Source organism: Clytia hemisphaerica, unplaced genomic scaffold, assembly GCF_902728285.1.
Source record: "Clytia hemisphaerica strain Z4C2 unplaced genomic scaffold, Clytia hemisphaerica genome assembly, whole genome shotgun sequence".
NCBI lineage: Eukaryota > Metazoa > Cnidaria > Hydrozoa > Leptothecata > Clytiidae > Clytia > Clytia hemisphaerica.
In genome coordinates this window covers 136,146-158,164 of record NW_027104056.1, presented here as the reverse complement: position 1 = coordinate 158,164, position 22,019 = coordinate 136,146, and the positions used below count along the sequence as shown (strand labels likewise).

The following is a 22,019-nucleotide window of genomic DNA, read 5'->3' as shown; positions in this document are numbered from 1 at the left end:
TTTATTTTTATCACGTGAATTTTATTGATGGGCAATCTACAGTCGTTTAGTTTTGCGGCGTTTTTTTTACTGGAACACGACTTCCTAATTTATTAAAAAGAAAAAAATATCAACCTCAAAATTCAAAGCAAGCCCCATTAATGACAAGGGAGATATTCAATTAGCATTGCTACCATCACTCCAAGACTAATACCCCGGAATTCATACTACTTAAAGATTTTGACATCTAAAATGAACATGATGTCATTTTTCCCGTGACTACAGTGATCTGTATTTTTGAAATAAACTCTGAAATAGAATATTTATTTACATCCTCTTTATAATTCTTAGATAATAAAATTGATAAATTGCATTCCGATGATAATATGTGGCTGTTACCGTGTTAACAACAGATTCGTAGATTGAATGGTAAGCCAAGGAAATTGGGTACGAGAGTAAATTTCTTTTGCATTTCAATTATAAGGGCTTATAAGATTTTCGAACCGTAAAAAAAACACAAAATGCCATTAATTGTTTATGAAATGACCTGTATGTCTTGACTTAAGTGGGTAAGAGAGGTCACTGTATCACATATTAGGGTTTTCATTTTGACTACTTTAAGGGCAGAAAGTTTCGCGAAGTTAATAAGTCGCAAAATTTAGCGATTTTAAGTTTCGCGAATTATAATTTTAGCCGAAATTTCACAGATAGAACTTTTGCAAATTCATTTAACTTACCTTTTTTGGTAACAAAAACTCATAAAACACGCAAAAATTTAGCAAACAGTGCAAAACTGAGTAGGAATGTTTATTTTTCGCAAAAAAAACTTTGGCGTGCAACAATGAAAATGGCTCCGATTAATTTATGATTTAAACCCAAATATTTCTTAATTTTAGCGTCAGAAACACCATAGCAACCAACGTGACAAACAAAACAACAAACATGCTCATATTGACATCCATATCAACAAGGGGTAAAAGTAAAGACCCGAAAAAGTAAGAAACTTCCAATGTAAATGTTCTTAGAAGATTAGTGAAGCTTTTCAATTTCTGGTCTGTTAAATGTTCTAGGATCATCCGAGTGGACAAGCCAATCAGACACGACGCAGCAACGTTGAAAAATGCCATCAAACAAAATAACAGATTTGCAGCTACCATATTGATGATGTAATGTTGTATTGTTCCAAGAAGCACCAATGAGAATAACCCTAGAAACATTCCACCAATCAGATTCAAGAAGTGAGTAGACGATGCGAAACACATTGCCATAACAACAGACACGACAGTTCCTAGAACAGTGTTGCCGAGACAAAGACCAGCTATCTTATTGATATCCCATTTCAAATATCTCCAACTCTCCACTGGAATTAACGAGTTTATAATTTTGAACGTCATGCCGTGTACAAATAACGTCATTAAAACGGCCAAGACTTTCTTTCGGCGTAGTGTTTCTGAAAGAGCTTTTTTCAACGGTACTTTCTTTTTACTTTTGATTTCAATCTCACTGTCGTCAGTGTCTTGTTCTTTTAGAAATTCTTCCTGAGCATCAAATTTTTGAATGAGTTTCTCATCTTCATCTTCTTCAGGTGCGCATGTGCAAACGATCTCTTGGAGACGATTCTTTGGCTGATATTGAAAACGTTCTCGATTCGATTGGAAAGGGATATCATCCATGAATAGCAAAAGACAAACGAACAAAAACATTTTACACAAACACATGTAAAAACCAGGTGAGTTACCAAAATTTAAGTTCAATGCACCCAGATTGAAATCTATTTGTATGAAAATGTACGTTAAAACGGGACCAATAACGGTCCCAACTGTAACAAAGTTCGACAAAATGGTCATTTTATAAAACAGGTCATCCTCTGGGAATAACTTTTGAATATAGTTGGTTGCGACTAAGTTTGTAGCTCTACCCAGACCGCTAACAAATCGTCCCATAATGATGACTGCAGGAGATCTGCTAACGAAATACATACAATGACCGACTGTTGAAATCGAACATAAAATGAACATGGCGGATGTAAACACGTGATACTTTTTTATCACGTGACTAACAAATATGGACGCCATGAGGGAGGACCAGACATTCAAAGCTAGCGACAAACTATAACATAAGATGGGCGAGTTAACACTTAAGACGTCTTTGAAGTAGAAATATTCGTTCGGTTCAAGCATGGTGAGTTCGATTCCAAACAAGAGAGATTCATAACACAACAAAATGAAAATACTTCTTCGTGCTCTGTACCAAGACATGATGGATTTGCGATTATCTGTGTTCGAAACTACAAAGTCCATGATCCTTACGTGTTGTTATTTTCCTCCATTTTTTATTTTTTTAGCAACAGCTTGTTCTAAAATAGAAATCCACTTTCTGTTATTGCTCGATTTTGTTTCAAAACATATTACTTATGTTTTTAAGTCCTAAAAGGACCCAAAATGTTTTATGAAAAGCGGACCTTCAATTCACGCAATCACGCAATTATTTTTCCAAAATTCATGCATCCACGTAATTCTTTTCGCAATTCACGCAATTTCTGTTTACACAAGTTTTTCATTTCACGCACTCGCCGATTCACGCACGCTTTCATGCAAACTGCTCGGGGCTTCTTTTAAAGAACATAAAAGTTCACTTCGAAAGTCTAAACTCGGTAAACTCTCTGTGCTCTTGCAGCATAATATATACAGTATAACCTTTTACCCCACACTAAAAAGAAAAAATGTATGAATATAAAATATGTAAAACACTTCACAAGACATCACTCAAATATATTATCAGTTACTTTTCAAATTTATCACTCTACAAAAAAGATTTTTCCATGGGAAAGATTTCCTTGCCTTTTAAGTGGCCTTATCAGTATTAGTGGCTTTCTTACGCAAAAACAGAAAAAAAGTTAAGAAATAAATATCTTGAACTTAATCTCTAAACAGAAATAAACATTAATACTCTGTCTAACCTTCGAACTCGCCATTAATAGTATGAGCTCTTCGAAAACAGAAAACTTTGTAGTCAAACTCATCAAAGCTAATAACCTTCAACTTTATAACGAATCTTTGCATCAATTTGATACCACACCAGTATATGTTAATCCATACTTATTAAACAAATCCTTTCCCTTTGTAAAAAACTAAATCACATCCCACCGCTATTGCTCTTTAATTTGTTCGATTTGTTAAATCCAAGCTTCCTGTTCAATGATCGGTGCAATTATCGCTCCATGGAGGAGTGTTTCTACGACGTGATATAACCATTTTTATGTTTGAAACACGCTTCATCACTGGTGTATTCTCTCAAGAATTTCTCAACTAAAATGCCCACCATTTCATGCTGCGAATCTCAAACAGGACAAAAGAATAAACTAGTGTTGATTTAAACATTCTTAATAGCGTAACACACGTATTTTTATTAGAATAATTGCTCCGGCCTAGGAGCCTTTAATTCTCTCTTCCGACAAGAAGAAGGGTCAAGACATTTTTTGTCTGTTTATCTAATCCGATGATCTATTCCGATTTAACAAAAACGGATCACTGATTCCGGTAATACTGTGATTTGATTGGCCGAAAATATTAGAAAAAGATGGCTATCGAAAGGTCGTGGACTGGTGAGCTGTGAATACTGACAAATCTCAGTGAAAAATTGATCATTTTCATCCTTATAATTCATGATGTTTTGAACATGATTTGAGAAGTTTGATGTTACGTTGTACGTTGTACTGCTATTGTATACTGAATTCAAATACGTGTGTTTCTCATGATTTTATGCTGTAAAAATGATCTATTGTGGACTTTTGGTCATCTAATTGGTGGTTGTCCCTTTTGGATTTTCAAACTTGACAATGAAACTTTCAAACACACAGCCATTGATACACAGTATTTTTTGTGGTGTTATGTATGGCTGAAAATGATCCTGTTTTGGACTTTGTTATTGTTGTATTCATCATCGGCTGGCGACCGTTCCTTTTGATTTTTCAAACCCGACACAGATTTTTTACAAACATATCACTATGAGAATTCAATAAAGGATAATGAAACACAGTTCCTGTGTAAATTTTAACAAGATTGGAGAAATTTTCACAGTCAGACAGTGTTATGGCTGAAAATTATCATTTTGGACTTTGTTGTAATTCATCATCGCGGCTGGCGACCGTTCCTTTTGATTTTTCAAACCGACACAGATTTTTACAAACATATCACTATGAGAATTCGGTAAAGGATACTAAAAACACAATTCCTGTGTAAGTTTGAACAAGATTGGAGAATTTTTCACAGTATTATGGCTGAAAAAAATGATCGTTTTTGGACTTTGTCGTAATTTCATCGAGGCTGGCGACCGTTCCTTTTGATTTTTCAAACCCGACAAAGATTTTTTACAAACATATCACTATGAGAATTCAGTAAAGGATACTAAAACACAATTCCTGTGTAAGTTTGAACAAGATCGGAGAAATTTTCACTGTATTATGGCTGAAAATGATTGTTTTTTAACTCCGTATCGTACCGTCAACTGCTCCAACTTGGGATGAGTGTACGCAACATGGAACTTGTTGATATCTGGTCTGTATTTTCACTTACTGTAAAATCGAAAGAGAAATCGGGTATTTTTTAATACGCGGTTCATTAAACTCAAATCTAATGATTTTTGAGGTTTGGTGAAATGCTGGTGGAATGGCCGTCCCATGTTGCGTATAAGATAGTCCCAAGTTGGAGCAGTTGAGGGTAATTTCATCGCGGCTGGCGACCGTTCCTTTTGATTTTTCAAACCCAACACATATATTTTACAAACATATCACTATGAGAATTCAATAAAGGATACTAAAACACAATTCCTGTAATTTCATCGCGGCTGGCGACCGTTCCTTTGATTTTTCAAACCCGACACAGATTTTTTACAAACATATCACTATGGGAATTCAGTAAAGGATAATAAAACACAATTCCTGTGTAAATTTGATTTTCACAGTGTTATAACCGGAAATGATATTTTTTGGACTTTGTCGTAATTTCATTGGCTGGGGTGACCGTTCCTTTTGAAGATTTTTCAAACCCAAAACAGGTTTTTTTCCAAGTATACCACTATTTATTACATACCTTATTGGTATATATTTTCGCGTGTTACAAATTTTCGCAAATCGCGAAATTTTTTCGAAAAAACGTGTTTCACGTGTATTAAATTTTGCGATTGCCGACTTCTGGAAAATTTTCACGTGTATTAAATTTTGCGATTCACTTTAGGTATTTTTGAAACACAACGTTTTAGATGTAAAAATACTAACAAAATACTAAGAAAAATTTTTTCGCGTGTATTTAATTTCGCGATTTTGTAATTTTGAAAAATTTAAACAGTATTAAATTTCGCGAAAATTGACCAAAAATCTCGCGAAATTAAGTACCCGCGAAAATTTGTAACACGCCAAAATATATACCAATAAGGTACACACTATTGTACCATTTTAATTGGTTTATCCTACTCTCCCCCAAGTATTATCCCAACAGAAAAAATAATGCTTAATAGCTAAAAGCCCGTGGCCTCTAATTTAGGCTATTTTTCTCCCCGAAATTTTATCTGGACAATCAAATCAAGAACTTGGAAATATTGACTTCTAAATGTTTATCTCCTTTAGCTCCAATTTTGAACTTTTTAGTCGAGGTTGAGTGGGCGGGGGGTGGGGTTGGTTCTTTAGGCAAGAAAGTGCATATGTAATCACTTAGAAGAGCTAAACTACCAGCTGGTTTATTTATTCGTTAAGATTATTTCTCATACTCGCTCTGCAATAGAATTATTACTTTGCTTTCTGATCTGTTCTGATTAGCAGTTTGTGGGCAACGTTCTAACACAACTAACTCAACAAGCTCATCTTTCACATCTTTTAATCTCTTAAGCCGGAGCTTCCAGCGCAGCTGGTTTATTCTTTTTGAAAACAGAAATGGTTAAAAGTGTCGAAATTCAAAAATTTATGAGCTTTGGATGTTCGAATTTTAAGCACATTTAGGGTCAAACTAGTATGGATTGAATACAAAAGCACACCTCTTGGAAATTCAATGTTTAAAAATTGCACTCCAAAAGCATCCCTACTGGATTTTTTAACCCTAGAACAATAGAATTTATATTCCCATCGGGATTTCAATAGGAAATTTATCCCAACTGAGGAAAAACCACCGGGGTTGTGAGACAGGGGTATAAAAGCCTAAAAATATCGAAAAATATATCAATTTGCCCTAAAAGCAAGAACAGGATAAATAACAGTGCGATGATCAAAGAGCAAAAAAACAAGAACGGCGTAGTCTCGACATAAAACTTATTGATTCTTATAAATGAGAGTGTTTTCTAAATATATCCGCATCAACAAATTTGACAGATGATTGGAGGTTAAAGTAAGTCAAATTTCATTCGGCCATATCCATTGTCAAATATACAATAATACGATAAACATTTTAAACCTTATGTCATGCTTGCACATGCATATCACAAACCAAAGCATTCAGCCTTCTTCAAACTCTGTGTCGCCCTCGGAAAGAAATAACAACATCCCTTCATGTCCATGACCTAGTAACGACAAGTTCTAAAGGACTACTAACGTTGAAATTCTGTTATGTACACATAGATATGATAATCCTTTAAAACAAAATAAAGCGACGTTCAAAAACAACAAAATCTCACCAAAAACCAACTATCTAGAATAAGCTGTAGTCTAATCTGACAGACATGTTCAAAAAATTTTCATACAACAGAACAAGCAGAACCAAAAAACACAAAGTGCAATAAATAAATTGAACACAGCACAACCGCAAAACAGGCACTGAAGAATGCTTGAAAATTGTGCATCCGGTGAGAAAGTTACCCTGAAATTACACCGCAATCGCAAAATTTACTGAACTCGTAACTATTGTAATTTTGATAACGCTATTTGATTTCTGAGCAATCAATTAATTATAATGTAAACAATAAATTTATAAATCTGCACAAATTTAAACATGATTCTATCCATTTGGCTATAAAACATCACCGGGTCATTGAGACAGGGTGTTACACGAATGTTTACTCAGAAATTCAATCTCGATTTTTTGGTCTATCAAATCATGACCCTAATTAAACAAGGTTTCAACTCTATCTGATACTTGATTTTCAATTGAGCAAAATAAAGCATTCTGATCAGCTGCCTGTTTTTTAGTGCCAAAAGGATTTAGAATTCATTTACCGAAAAAATGTACGTCAAAGATTGTAAAATAGGGGCGTATTTTTTGACACACCCGGTATCTTTATCAGAACACTATATACATCACAAACCAAGATTGAGTTCGGCGGGTAGCTCATAAAAAAAAGAAAGTGTGCAGATGCTAGCGATATTCAAGATATTTCCTAGAAGTTCTTTCGTTAAAAAGGCAAAGTATGTCATAACCATTTTTTCCAGTAAAAAGTTTTATTTTTAAACCAAAACACAACACAGTACATCATAACAAACACAACATACTACCTATCATAACAATAAATACCAACTTGTACCTTTTCGAAAAACGAGAAATATCTGCGCTCACGAAATAAGATCCTTTCCAGTATATTTTTTGTAATCCTTATGTATAGAGATACGTAGGTCATGCATTCTTTATCATTTTGAACAATACTTTACTCCTTTTACTAATCAATGAATGAATGTGCTAATAATAACTTGTTAAAATGAATGATTGTTTTTAGTGCCGTGTTACACATTTTTTTTATAAGAATATTTATGATGAAATTGACCAGAAAATTAAGAATATATTAAGAATGCCAACTGAACCTAAGAATGCCATTCTTAGAGCTTTTTATCATAAAATTGCCAATTATTACCCAGCAATGATAAAAGATTCGACAAAAATACCAAAATTTCGCTTGAGGTATGTATTACATACATGCCAGATTTTGGCTGGGATTGGATCCTAACCTAGGAATAATGTAAGAATATTTCAGGACAATTTTTCCCAAAAAGTTAAGAATATTCATGATGAATTAAAAAACACCATTCTTATAAAAGAAAGCGTGTATTTCCAAACTTTTTGTTATTTTGTAAGCAATATTAAAAGGAGATAACATAATATTCTTATAAAAATCATTAATAAACCTTATTCTGATTGGTCCCAAGGGAAGCCTTCCTGTAACCAAAGAAGTAGTACTACTTCTTTGCTGTAACTCCCATTTTGACTTTTCTATATTTGTTCAAAATTGACGATATGATTCGCGACAAGACAAAAGACAAAACACGAAAAGTGCGAAAGCTGGTCCCTTTAGACCTAAAATTTCGTCAAAACATCAAATAAAGATAAATCATTCTCACAGAATGTGACTGTTACAACTGAGATATATTGAATCTTGAGCATGTTTGGCATGTGAGAAATAAATAACAGTGAATTCAATGTCTTTTTATTTATAATACTTCAATGTCAGAAGATTCGATGGGTCAGACAAGATTTCGCTTTTCTCGATGGTATTCAATATCGCAAAATCGGTAAGATTCTTTAACTTTGGAGTTATATTTAGTTTTAAATCAGAAAAAAACAGAAGAAAAATCTCTTCTAGTTTTATAGCAATTACCGTGAATATCACATCGTATGAATATTACTGCGAAGACATATCCCGATTTCATTCAACGCGCGATAAAAAACCGGAAAATTTTGGATGAATAACTGAAAATATTAAGGGAAGGAATTTTGGCGAGAACCAAATTTAATTTTTTCCTTCATCCGTCAAATTAAATTCCTGTCAAATTTAAATTGCTCTCCCCCAAATGTGTGTTATTTCAGGCTTTAAAACATATTTTTTCTTTATTAATGGCTTTTTTGGACAAAATTTAATTTGGCAGATGAAGGACATTCATCCGCCAAATTAAATTCCCTCTGAAAAACTTATTTGGCCATCCACCAATTACGCAATTACCTTAGGCGTACAAACTTTCGCGAGGACTAAAAATCGCGAAATTCACGACATTTACTTTTGCAAATTTAACGGGAAAATATTTTTTTCGAGTATAAACTTTCGCGAATCAATGCGTAAAATTGAGAATTTTCGCATGAAAAAATGGCTTAGTGGGACAAATACTTCTTGGATTGGCTTAAGACATTTGTCCTTTGACTTTAGCCTTTGTCTTTTAGTCTTTAGTCTTTTAGCAGGCTAAAAAGTTACATCGGGCCATTCCATTTCATATCCCAGGGGTTTTTCCAAGCACTAAGCAATGCCTCCGTTTGTACTTGCAAATTGAGTTTTCATCAAAGGCATAAGCCGTGATATCCAGCCAAAGGCTGGATAATAAAGGCTGGGGGTCTGGGGGGCGCCTTGAGCCCCCGGTGGGTCCAGGGCTAGCCCTGGTGGGGGTACAGGGGGCGAAGCCCCCGAAAGCTGAGCATAATTTGGCCTTAACTGGCACTTTAAAACGGTTAAAAGTGAATGAATTTCTAGAATTTAGCGATGAACAAAATGAATGAATTACTGAAAAGTCCTCTCAACTCTTTTAACAAATTTAATAAAACTGTATAAAATGGTGTAACAAATGGTACAGAACTGCCCAAATGATAAAAAAACTACTAGAATTAGAAAAAAGTTACAAAAATAAAGAAGAAGAAGTGGATGTATTTTTTATGTATTTTGCACTTTTAGCATTATAGAACTAAGTTCTTTACCTTCAAAAAAGTTTTTCAAAAGAAACTCAAAAGGTCTCACTATCCAGCTTTTAAGTGAGGAGGATGATGAACTAATTTCATCTTTTAAAAAAATAAAAAATAAAACAACAAATGATATATATCTAGAGCTAATTTTAGCAAAATGGGGGATAAAAGAAATGCCAAAAAAGGAAGTGGTGCCTCTAAACCAGAACACTACTTTAATTGAACGTACTAATGAAAAATATAGATATGTACAAATGAAAAACGATAAGAAACTTTCAGACTAGAAAATAAGTTCCAAAACATGTTTGTTTCAAAAGATAGTCAAAAGAATGTAATGTGATGTATGTTGAACTGTTAAAAAGTGATTTCAAAGCAAGCTTTAGAGTTTGACAGCAACTTTACGTTGTTTGCTTTTTGTATCCTCTGCTTGGTACCACTTTTTCAAGATTTCATTAAAGTCGGAATCGATTCTCATACAGTTTGCAAGTGTCTGTGTGGTCATGGACTTGCGTAATTTAGTGCATATAAGTTTCATCAACGAGAAAGAGCGTTCAACTTCTGCTGTTGATTGTGGGATAAGCCCAGCTAGCTCTAATATGGCTGAAATTTGCTTGTGTTGAACAGACAAGTTTGATTCGAACCAATTTTTTGAGGCGATCTCAAAAGTGTACTTTAGATTTTTTTAATGGGCTTAAATAAGGGGAAGAAAGAGTGAGAAAGTATTTTATTATGGTGAAATTTGATCTTTTACTTCTTTTCTGAAAATTTTCTTTCAAATTGAGTTTCTGAAACTCAATTTGAATTGAGTTTAATGCCTCCGTCTAACGGAGGCATTTGAGTGCTTGGAAAAACCACTGTATCCATACCGGGGGTGGACGAACATTTCCAGCGGGTAATTGGAGAAGAATTTCCAAGGGGTATTTTTTCATTTTTCCAGTAGGTCAAAGGTTATTCTAAAATTTCCAGGGGGTAATAGACTAATTTTTGTTCGTCCAACTTACCTTTTAAGATATCAAAATAATTTTTCCAAGACTTCTTTTGCAGATTTTGCCATTTACCAGGGCGTATTACCACATTTTAAAAACCTTTTTTGCCTTAAAAAGGTTCGTCCACCCCACTGTATGAAATTTAATGGAACAGCCAATTTTATTCAAAGTTTTTTTCTATTTTGTCAAGAATTTTTCGCGAGCATAAACTTTCGCGAACGGTCCTTCCTAGAATTTTTAAAGACACTCACTTTCGCGAAAAGGGCCAAAATTCGCGTAAATCTCGAAATTTTCTGCTCGCGAAAGTTTCTACGCCTAATAAAATGCACAAATAAAGTTCTGTGATGGATTTGAGATTTAAAGACAGAAAATTTGTACCTGCAACGAACTGTTTAAATTCAATGCCACAAAAACTGCGAAAAATCACCTCTCCATGAAATAATTAATAAATTTTCTATATTGGCTCTAAGATGATTGACAGATCGATTGTTTAACGGTTACAAGCTCAATGGATAGATTCTGGACACGGATGAGCAAACTTCTATTTATTTCAACCCATTTCTTTCGATTTAAAATTCACCTTCTGATTTATTTTTATTATATAAGACTATGAAAAAATAATGAAATTGTATGTATCAAAATTTTACAGCGTTTTTGTGCAAAAATATATTCCCAAATAATAACTATCAAAGCAGATCAAAGTCCTATTCATTGGGAACAAGTCCTTGATAAGGTGCAGACTCCATGATAATCTTTTGAATTTCACGGAATCTTTCATGCTTAGCATCTTTCAGCAACATAAACAAGATAGATTCACTTGTAGTGATGAACGCCCCACTTTGCTTCATTCTTTCTAAAGCCATCAAGCGCTCAGTCATAGTTCTAGAGGATGTTGCATCTGCAATGACATGGACATCATAATCTTCTTCAAGAAAATCTAATGCAGTTTGTTGTACGCACATTTGAGCCTGTTTGAGGAAAAACAATTGAGTCAGAGAGATGTAAATCATTAAACTGTGGTGTACATGATGTTGGCTTCATTTGCGTTTAATTTCAATTGTCATTTCTCACATGTTGTCATCTTGCATAAGATTCCACTTTCCATTTTTTTCTAATCTTTTCTAATCTTAGTGCAGGAAAGTGGAATTCTTGTTACGCAAAACAAAGGTATAAAATGAAGTTGGGTAACTTGCATCAGTGGAGGGAAACTTGCATAGACATCAAATGACTGACCAATCAAAGCAGCAAAATTTCAAAACAAATGATCTACTCATTTGAGGGTTATGCATGTTAGCCTTCACTGATGCAAGTTACAAGATCTCATGGTACTGTTCCTGTTGAAAAACTTTCAATTCAAAGCTAAAATTCTAGACTGCTTTTGACAAATCTTTCTCAGTAAACAAAAATTTTTTAAATTTTTTAAAAATATATTTGTCAGTGAAACTTTGGTTTTAGGAATAAGGTGGCAATCACAAATAACTTCATTTCGCGTCCTTGTTGGGTCTAAAAATTTTCGGGTTTCCATTTTCCCATCCATTTTTGGAGTGCATTCTTGGAGGAAACTGCCAGCCAGAGCCAGCAGCCAAAAAATGCGCTAGAAATCGCTCGCAATAAATCGGCAATAATAAAATTTTTGAACGAAGGAAAGGTCATTGACAGAAAAAGTCCAACAAATTTACCGACTCACCGCCTCAATTCTACTCAATTTTCGAGAGTCGGTCGGGCGACGCCAAACGAAGATATTTGTGATTGCCGCCTGTAACGGGTAATTTTGATTTTCTTTATGTAAAACTAAAAAAAAAATCATAAAAATTTACCTCTATTCCATAAAGAATGACAGATTTGAGGTTTGGTCTAACGGTTTTGACATGATCTTTCAAATCTTTAACAGCCATTGAAAAGGAGGTTTTTGGGAAGACGGTCCCATGGCCGGTGTCAATTTCTGGAACAGTGTTTCCAAGGGCTTTTGGATAATGTTCTGAAACTACAAGTGGAATATCCAAAGCCTTTGATGCAGCTGATAAACGATTAGCAACCGTGCAGATTTCAGGAAAATATCGGATCAAAGGGCGAAATTTGTCTTGTACATCACACAAGAAAAATGCACTTGTGTCTGCAGCAACTTTCCCAATTCTGGCCGCCATCTTTGTTGTTTACTTTTCGAAATCTTACAAAGTTTCACTTTCGATTTCTAAGATTAGCTGATCACGTGGTTTATCATTCTCTCTTCTCTTCGCTATGCTTTCACGCTACGCGGATACAAATAAGAAATATCCTGAGGTTTTTCATTCTTCTCCCTCGTGTTAAAGAAGATAAGAAAATTGACAACTAGGGTACAGGTAACATTTAAAACACATGGCGAAAAAACGTTTGGAAAATAAATTTTTTTTGGAATTGGAATACCCATCCAGCCTACCTTGGTCTTTAATTTATTTACAGCAGAGTTGATTTTAATTTTTTGTTATATTTTGTTATTTTATTTTACAACTTATTTCTTGCTTTTCATTAATTATTGAATAGACCTTTGACAGAAAGGCCAAAGGGAGGGAGAGGGACAGAGGGACAGTGAAAAGATTTTAACCACATTTTTAAAATTAAATGCGGAGAGGTTTATGTACCGAATAAGGTACCTAAACTATATAGTGGACTGTGCAAAGAGTTTAAGCTGAAATCAGCAATCCTAGCGCTTTTTTTGCTTTGATTAAAGGGCCACACGGTGTCAATCGAACGAATCGAACGCCGAATCAATTGAACACAATTGAACACAATTGAATAATTGCAATTCGATTGTCGAACGCAATTGAATCGCAATCGAATATTACCCAGGATCTTCCGTTCAATTACGTTCCATTATATAGACCTTTTTTCAAAGAGGCCACCCTGTTGAATAATTATGTAGTCCAGCAGAAAAACAATGATAAAACCATGCATAATTATTACAATATACATGATACAGTAATTATGCATGGCTCTATCATTGTTTTTATGGCTGGACTACATAATTATTCAACAGGACGTCCTCTTTGAAAAAAGGTCTATTCGATTATGTTCGAGTACGTTCGATTGATTTAGATTTTATTCGCTTTCGTACGATACTTAATAAACGCTCGGCCGCCCATGCTAAAAAGCTCTAACAGAGTGATCCAATTTAATTTAATTGCAATCAAACTCATCGAACATAATCGTATCGAACCAATGGGACATATAGTCAACTATTAATAGAACCAATCTAACGTTACTCGAACGCAATTGAACACAATCTAATATTACCCAGGAATCGGCCGTTCGATTGAGATTCGATTACGTTTGACAATCGAATCGCAATTATTCGATTGCGTTTGATTACGTTCGTTTGGTTCGATTGCGATTTTTGTTCAAAGTTGTTCGATTGACACCGTCTGGACAGGGGTACAGAATCAGGGATCAAATGTGATCAAATTAAATTTTAACGTATCACATTTCGAAGCAAAAATTCAAAAATTCTGCAAAATAACAATGCAACATTTGGGATTTGGCAGATCAAAATCTAGCCTGGGAATCCAAGCGTTAAACTTTGTTCACAGTCTAGTTTTATGAAATTTTTGCTGCTTGTTTAACACTTGGGTTGGCATAGGTAACTAGCCAGCAGGCAGGGAGATTTTTCCCTGCAATGCAGGTTAGGCCTGATTGGCCAGCTTTCGGCCTGATTGGCCAGCTTTCGGCCTGATTGGCCAGCTTTCGGCCTGATTGGCCAGCTTTCGGCCTGATTGGCCAGCTTTCAGTGTATTACTTAGCAGTACTTTCACGCGTATTTTAATAAATTTCAATGCGTGCGCATAATTTATGGAAAAAGCCGACTATGCAGAAAAAAGGAAAACAAATGAAAATGAAACATAGATTCATTTAGAAACAAAATGGCTGTTCACTGGAAGTCTACTAAGTACATGTGGCTGATGTTTTGATGTGGTTTTTAGTAGTTTTAAAAGTCTTTAGAGCTTGTGAAAGAATTTCTATGGTAAGTTGATTATGTGTGTTTGCCAGGGTTTCCAAAGTTCAGAAAGTCTGTCAACAAGGGTTCACACATAGACTGTTTATAACTTTCTGTGTCAGACTAATCTACCTGCACCAAGCTCTATAATCTTAGAACTTTGTGAGATGAGGTATTTTTTGTTTTTTTCTAAGATTATGAACTTGGGTTCCCAGGCTAATCAAAATCAAGTTGTATTTGGAATCTTCAAGCAAATACAACTATTATTTTGCTTACAAAATATTCTTTAGAGTACAAAATACATTGTTTGCTGATATTGTGGAAGCTATAAAATCTCCCGTCTGCAGCGACCATTTCAGTTCAGGAAATTGCATGGATCTGCAAAATTGCATAATTTTGCATTTTCGTTGTCATATTCCGCAGCACTGCGAAATTCCGCAGCTTTATTGATGCATAATTTCGCAGCCCTCTGGCCTATGGACCAAAACCGGCGTCGCAGGGCAGGCCTGGACCCAAAATAATGTGCATTTTGCAGAACAGATCCAAATTGAACTTTTCACCCTACTGCACCCTAGCATTTAAATTTCCTACCTAGCAATTTTTCACAATCATTGGGCCATTCCAGAATTTTTCTGTAACAGGGGGGCGGACCACACAGGATTTTCGAGGGCAAAAGCTTTCACCAAAGTTTGAAATTTCTAAGGCAAGAGAAGAAAATGTATGAATTTCCAAGGCAATTGAATTAAAAAAGGCAAAAAAGAGTGGAATTTCTGATGCATTTTGCAAAAGTACATGGATTTTTATCCAAATTTCCGACCACCACTGGAAAAGAAAAATTATTTTGAGGCTAGAAAAAAATTAAAAATGCATGTTGTCCATTTATACACTTCCATTGGGAGCGTTGTGAAAAATTGCAGCGCACACTGAGGGAAGCGTTGCAATGTTGTGAATCTATGCAATTTCCAAAACTGATTTTAACCTCTTTTTGTTCACATAAAAGGGCACTTCCAAATCGTTTATTTGATTCCTAGGTATACACTCTCAGACTCCGTGTATGTTTTTAAATTTAAATCTCTATTATAATAGCCTTACGTGTGTGAAGCCTTTTTTGCAGCATTTTGAGTTTCGCTATTAGTGAAATCAGATTACTGTATATCATTTTTCAGGGGATATGTTTTAGATTTAGAGGGGTTAATACGGGACACCCCTAAAAATGGTGTTTATAAATTTGGATTCAGGTGGAGATGATTTTGGAGCTGCTAAAAAATGTCTTGTTAGATTATTCTAACATATCCTTTTGATGTTTCAACAAAAGTTTCACATGTCACCATACTTACTTCTGTCAGAGTAATGCCCAAATAAGTCAAAATCACCCTGTAATTGCACCGTAATTGCCCCAAATGACTATAAAAAATAAATAAAATGATAAAAATGACCTTAACTCATGAAATATGCATTGTATATGATTAAATGAAAATGTTACACATCACAGGTTACCATCAACAGCTCTAACTTGGGACCATCTGACAAAACACGGGAGGACAATACGGCCACCATTTCACTGAACCTCCAAAGTCATTTAATTTACATAACCGCAAATAATAGATAACAAATGATGTGAATACGCTACTCTCATCAGGTACATGTTTTTTTTAAATAATAATAAGCATAACGCTTAAAAAGCATGAAGGCTCAGATTTGCAGAATTCCTAAGCATAGCATAAGCATATGTCAGCCTGAAATATTTTTCAAGTTGTCATTTTTTATATGTTTAAAAAGGTTTGGTAGAGGTCAAGTAAAAATTAGACATTCCACGGCTAACTTCATTCCACTGCGGGTTGGTCTAAAAAGCAGGGTAGCCAATGGGGTAGCCAATTGGGCTAGGTTATGGGGTACCTCTTTTTGCCTAAACTTTTGAAATCTGAAACCTGTTTTCATGTGGAAATAACTATTACAACATCTTGTTAATGATTCCATGTAATAAAGTTTAAGATTCCTTTCAAACTTCAGCCACAATAGCTTTTTTTCCAAAGGTACGTAACTTCAGGGGGGGGTACCAAGTCAGTGTACTGGACCATAGGGTACTAACTTGATTTTTGGATTTTTTTCCAAACAATTAGACCACCACCCTTTTTAGTACACTGTACTAACTTTTTTTCACGGTCGGGGCTTTGACACCACCCTTTTAGTACACTGTACTAACTTTCTTCCACAGCCGGAGCTTTGATACCACCCTTTTAGTACACTGTACTGACGTTTTTCCACAACTAGATTTTTATTACAACCCTTTCAGTACACTGTACTGACTTCTCCATGACCGGATTTTTGATATCACCCTTTTAGTACACTGTACTAGCTGTTTTTTCGATCAGATAAGTTTAGAAACCACCCCTTATAGTGCACTGTTCTAATTTTCTTCTTGGCCAGATAAGTTTAGTTGCCACCATATACAAAGGTTTTGAAGCATTTTGCTAAGAAAAGCACCAAATTATCTAGGTAAGTGACCTACCGGACGTGCAGCCCTTAAGGGTAGGTTTTTTGGACTTTGGAAAGTGCACTGTAAGGGTTGATTTGTGAAGAAGTGGGAAAAAGTGCACTGTAAGGGTGTAAAATTTTATAATTTCAAAAAAATTTGCCCTGAAAAGGGCAAAAAAATTCGAAAAATTACACTATAAGGGTCGATTTTCAGCCAAATTTTTCCTGCACTGTAAGGGACCGATTTTAGAGACCTGATTTTTGGCTGAACGTACGGTCGTTTTCACCCCCTCCCCCCGGTGATTTCACTTATATACAGATTTTTTCAATTAACATCAATCCAACAAGGTTACTAAAAAACATAAAACAATAGAGCGGATTTGTTTTTATAAAACTTGAAAGCTTCGATTCGAACATTTACACATTCAAATTCTTGTTGTTGCCATAATGTAGATAGGGCCTTAAAGAAAACGTAAACAAGATTGGACTTAAGGTCGGTCTCCACTTGCGCATTCTGCGACTCTGAAACAAATCCAATCAAGTAAACAGGAAACATTAGGAGAAAATCAGTGTACTAACTTTAACTTTTTCATTGTATTTTTCTCAGAGGACCACCCTTTTAGTACAGTGTACTAACTTTTTCATTGTATTTTTCTCAGAGGACCACCCTTTTAGTACACTGTACTAGCTCAATTTAACCTAAAAAATACACCACCCCCACCAGCTATGGGCCAGTACACTGACTCGATACCCCCCCCCCCTGGTAACTTTGTTACTTCTCAAGAGACCTGGCGCCATTTTGTCTTCCTTCTTGGCTTCGTTTGAAAATTTACAGACCCGAATAAAAAATATATACAAAACAGTTTTTAATATTTTAGATTTAGATTTTATTTATGTTTTTAATTGTTATTTCCGTGAAGTTGTAATTCGATGATAATAGCTTTGGAATCGCCTTTGGGCTATATGATCTCTAATCTTGTCATATCTTAACAATCCTTTGTAATTGAATCTATTGTTTAAATTAAATCATGTTTAGATGTTTCAAACAATTAATTCCTTTCAAAATTTTTAAATATGGCAGCTTATAATAGGTACAAAAGGTCTTTTGAAATAGCTCTATTATAATGAAGCTCTATTTCTTACTCCTCGTGCATTAACACGTGGTAATTTATATCTTTGTTTATCTTTGGAATCATACATGATCAATCTAAGTATCAATCAGATTCATGCTCCCTGGTCAGTAAAATGTGGTTCTATGCATTCATTTTCGGTATTTCTATTCTGGTCTGTAAAATATTTAGGTACCCCACAACCTAGCCCAATTGGCTACCCCAATTGGCTACCCTGCTTTTTAGACCAACCCTTCCACTGCTCTCAAAATCTGAACAAATTTTTACAAAATTTCGAAAATTTCAATAAAAACTTGGCTTGGGGTGAATTGCAAGCATGATTTACAAGCATATAATAAGCATAGGCTATGCCTGGATGCTTTGAGAACTTAAGCATACACGAGCCTGACCAAGGGGCATACACTTGCTTATAAAAAAACATGTAGGGTTTCACACCACAAAGTAATAAATCTTTGCAATGAGAAAAGGGTAAAAATGTGATCACGGGCATTCGCGCAAGCGTCCGAACACACATATAAAAAAGTTTGTTCTTCTGCAGAAAATTGTGAGATCTGTTATTGACACTCAGTAACTTTGACATGTCAATCAATTGCACATGCTGGAAAAGAGTCTCTAGAGAAAAAAACAAAATAAGAAATGGCACCAAGATGTGAGCAGCATGTGTGTGATTAAGTTGTTAATTTTTTAAATTTCATTGTTAATACCTATCACCTGTCAAAATTTCTATATGATTGGATCAATACTTCTGAAGTTATTTCAAGTTTAAAATTTTGAGTTTTAAAAGCAATTTTAGCTTGGTTTTATGTCATGTTTCACAATAAAGTCATAAAACATGACCTAGAGGAGCTATGACCCTAAAACCTTTCACAGGTAAACTCTTGATAAGGTTTTATTAAAAGTCAGAAAGTTTCAAGTTGTTTCAAAAGTTTTTCTTTGAGATATAATACACAAAAGAACACCAGTGCGTGGTAGATTCTACACCCCCCCGGCTAATAGGGTTAATTCTGTAGTGATTGCAAGACTACCATATTAAAATGATGGTAAACTCAAAAATTGCCCGTAAAATCATCCAAAAATTTTATAGTGGTACTGTGTGTTAGGAATCTCACCTTGGGCTCTAGATTTCATGGCCTTATTTTGATTATTTATAATTTTATCCAAAAATTATGGTACCAAAAAGGGTAAATTTGAGTACTGTGCCTAAAAATGTCACGATTTTCACTTATCTTTTCAGGTTCACTTATTTTTATTTTCAGGTAGAAAAACTCTTTAATCCTTTTAAAATGACCGATCAAAATGAGAAGCAGCTACTTTTATTGATTGATAAAATTCCAAATGTTAAAGGTTTGTTCTTTATTCAATCTAATACAATTTTTTTTTAAGTGACAGTGGACGACCTAAAATCAGTCCCCTGGAAATTTTGAAATCATTTTTTCCTTGGAAAAATGAGAAAAAACACTTTTAAATCCCCTGGAAATTCTGCTCGAATACCCCTGGAAATCTTCGTCCATTCCCTGTATGGATATAAAATGGGATGGCTCAATATTAATTGTTTTAATTGTTGTTTAATTTTTATTCTTCATACATGATTCCGAGAAAATTAGCACTTGCTTCCTGTACTTTTAAGGTTATAATTCCTGGCCACTTGATTTAAAGGGGCATAAGCCGAATGCCTTTTAAAGAGTATGAAAATACCTTTTCATTGGTACCAAAACCCATGTAGTCTAACTCAAGTTACAAGTTGATGGAAAGATTAAACAAGTAATATATGTGTTTTATCGAAAGTCAAGCTAAAAATTTCATGAAGTACATCAAATTTCTTTCTTCCATTTCACGATATTAGGTGTATCCGAGAATGACATGGTACAAAAAGTATTTGTTGAAGAACAATGGGAAGTTATTTTCAGTGATGATCGAGTTAAAGAACTATGCGCGGTGATTTCATTAGATCAGCAACCTGATGGTAAGGAAGAATTTTTATTTTATTTTATCAAAATGATCAAATTAATTCTTAGGAAAGTGAATGAATGATTCATTCGAAATTTGAAAATAAAATGTCCAGTTATCACCAGTCTTTTATGGATCTGGTAAAGTTTAAAGCAGTTTTACATTCATCTTTGAAGTAATTGTTTAGAGTATTTCTTTTGGCTTTCTTTTATTTAGATCTCCATTCGACTTTTGTGGACACCTTAACAGGGATTCTAAAACAGAAAGAATCCAGGTAAATTTCGTATAGATTTTTTGGTTTGACCTATTTTTCAGGGATAGGGGCTCAAAATTTCTGTTTTTGAGAAGGTAATCTATTTTTTGTAAAACATCAAAGGCAGTTTGCCTTGGAGGATTTTTTTTGATTTAGGAATTAACCAACAATTTGACTGTAATCATAATTTAATAAATATTGAGATCTTGTTTAGCGCAACTACTTTTGCATTGTTGGGTGTTGCGTGTCTGAAACTCTTGTTGCAAGCCAATTGGACTGGTCCAGAATATGTGGAAATAAGTGAAGCAAATATCGAATTCAACAAGTTGGTAACGTCTAAGGTACCTACCAGAAATCTTTTTATTTTATTTTTTACTTTCATTCAATGAAGACAATCGACAGAATATATTTCCTGAAAAGATTCAAAACTAGAGTTTTTATCTTCAGCCCAAACTTGTTTTTTTTCACTTGGACATATTATTGAACTTGCAAACTTGGTTTGAACTGTTTGTTGTTTGTTCGTTGCTGTTGGGTCATTCCAAGGTGTAAAAGCTTTTATCAATAAGGGCGAATCTTCTTAGCTCTGTTTCTTTATTTAGGAGATGAATGAACGCTCAATGAAATACTTTGAAGCAAACGATGACGATTTGTACTCCTTGTTGAAATATCCTGTCTTATTGTTCATTGCTAAAGTCATTTTTGAAGACGTCATTGACCAACTCTCCTCTGATGTGTTGAAAGTGTGGAGCATCAAATATTTTGCTACCTTTCTGAAACTTGTGGAAGATGTAAAGGATAGACACTTCACTGTTTTCCAAAATATCTTTGATGATGGTAAAGAACTTTTTTATACGATCTTACCTTTTAAGAGAATGGAAAATTTGTAAATTTCCTCTACAACATTCTAAATAGGGTCGATTTTTACATGTTTTCTTTCATATATAGGGCCTAAGATTAAATGATTCTCAGCTCTGATTAAGCGATCGTTCGACTGAGCGAACCTCAAGAGCTGACACCTTTAACCGATAAAATTCTTTGTTGTCAAAGTTTTCTAATGAAATAACTCTTATCATCTAGTTTTTAGTTAAAACAGATCTGAGCAATAATATACTCGTTTCCTTTAGTCCAGCAATTTGTCAACAAATCCAGCAATATCTCAAGGTAATGTTCTATTCAGCTGTTCTTTATATGTCTTGATACGCTTTGAAAATGTCCAGAATTGTCAAGGTTTTTGTTGCCTTTTTCTTATTCTTTTACGTTGAATTGCAGAAACTTTCCGATTCTTATCAGCAAATAATATTCAAATTTAAATTCCAGCTGTCTGGAATGTATATCCCCATTATTACAAAATATTGTCTTTTCTTTTTGTCATTAGGGAGACAAAAGCTGAAATATACATTGACTGCTCCCATATATTCCTAATGTTTTACGACTATCGAAAAGCACAGGTAATCTTCTTTCAACTTTGTAAGTAAGTTTAAACTACTTTTTTAATGATCTCATTGGGCATAGCTAGGATTTGAACGGGTAAAAATATGTATTTGATTTCATCTCATCTGTCTTAGTACATCAACTTTGACTTCATTATTGTTTAATAACATATATTTCGAAATCTTTAGATAGACAACGTTGTCTACTGAAACTCTC

The 22,019-nt window shown here is 34.4% G+C and overlaps 3 protein-coding genes across 4 annotated transcripts in view; 1 reads left to right on the top strand and 2 right to left on the bottom strand.

Moving 5' to 3' along the window:
* Positions 1 to 848: 848 nt before the first annotated feature.
* LOC136812185 (uncharacterized) lies at positions 849 to 2,237 on the bottom strand. Its single transcript, XM_067068668.1, has one exon. The coding sequence runs from the start codon at positions 2,235 to 2,237 to the stop codon at positions 849 to 851; it is 1,389 nt and encodes a 462-aa protein (XP_066924769.1).
* Positions 2,238 to 8,380: 6,143 nt separating this feature from the next.
* LOC136812197 (tetratricopeptide repeat protein 27-like) overlaps positions 8,381 to 22,019 on the top strand; it is a 48,047-nt gene continuing 34,408 nt past the window's right edge. The window contains exons 1-8 of one of the 2 annotated variants that reach the window (XM_067068679.1): positions 8,381 to 8,461; positions 19,429 to 19,516; positions 20,016 to 20,135; positions 20,336 to 20,393; positions 20,587 to 20,713; positions 20,972 to 21,206; positions 21,497 to 21,533; positions 21,748 to 21,820. In XM_067068679.1, coding sequence (XP_066924780.1) covers positions 8,438 to 8,461; positions 19,429 to 19,516; positions 20,016 to 20,135; positions 20,336 to 20,393; positions 20,587 to 20,713; positions 20,972 to 21,206; positions 21,497 to 21,533; positions 21,748 to 21,820 — 762 coding nt within the window. In that variant the 5' untranslated portion in view covers positions 8,381 to 8,437. Of the gene's footprint in view, positions 8,462 to 16,057; positions 16,207 to 19,428; positions 19,517 to 20,015; positions 20,136 to 20,335; positions 20,394 to 20,586; positions 20,714 to 20,971; positions 21,207 to 21,496; positions 21,534 to 21,747; positions 21,821 to 22,019 lie in introns of those variants that run through there. The other variant, XM_067068680.1, reaches the window with a different exon arrangement.
* Positions 11,169 to 12,762, bottom strand: LOC136812188 (isochorismatase domain-containing protein 2-like). Its single transcript, XM_067068670.1, has 2 exons — positions 12,418 to 12,762; positions 11,169 to 11,568 (listed from the first exon to the last, which is right to left on the bottom strand). The coding sequence occupies exons 1-2, from the start codon at positions 12,742 to 12,744 to the stop codon at positions 11,305 to 11,307; spliced, it is 591 nt and encodes a 196-aa protein (XP_066924771.1). The 5' UTR covers positions 12,745 to 12,762; the 3' UTR covers positions 11,169 to 11,304.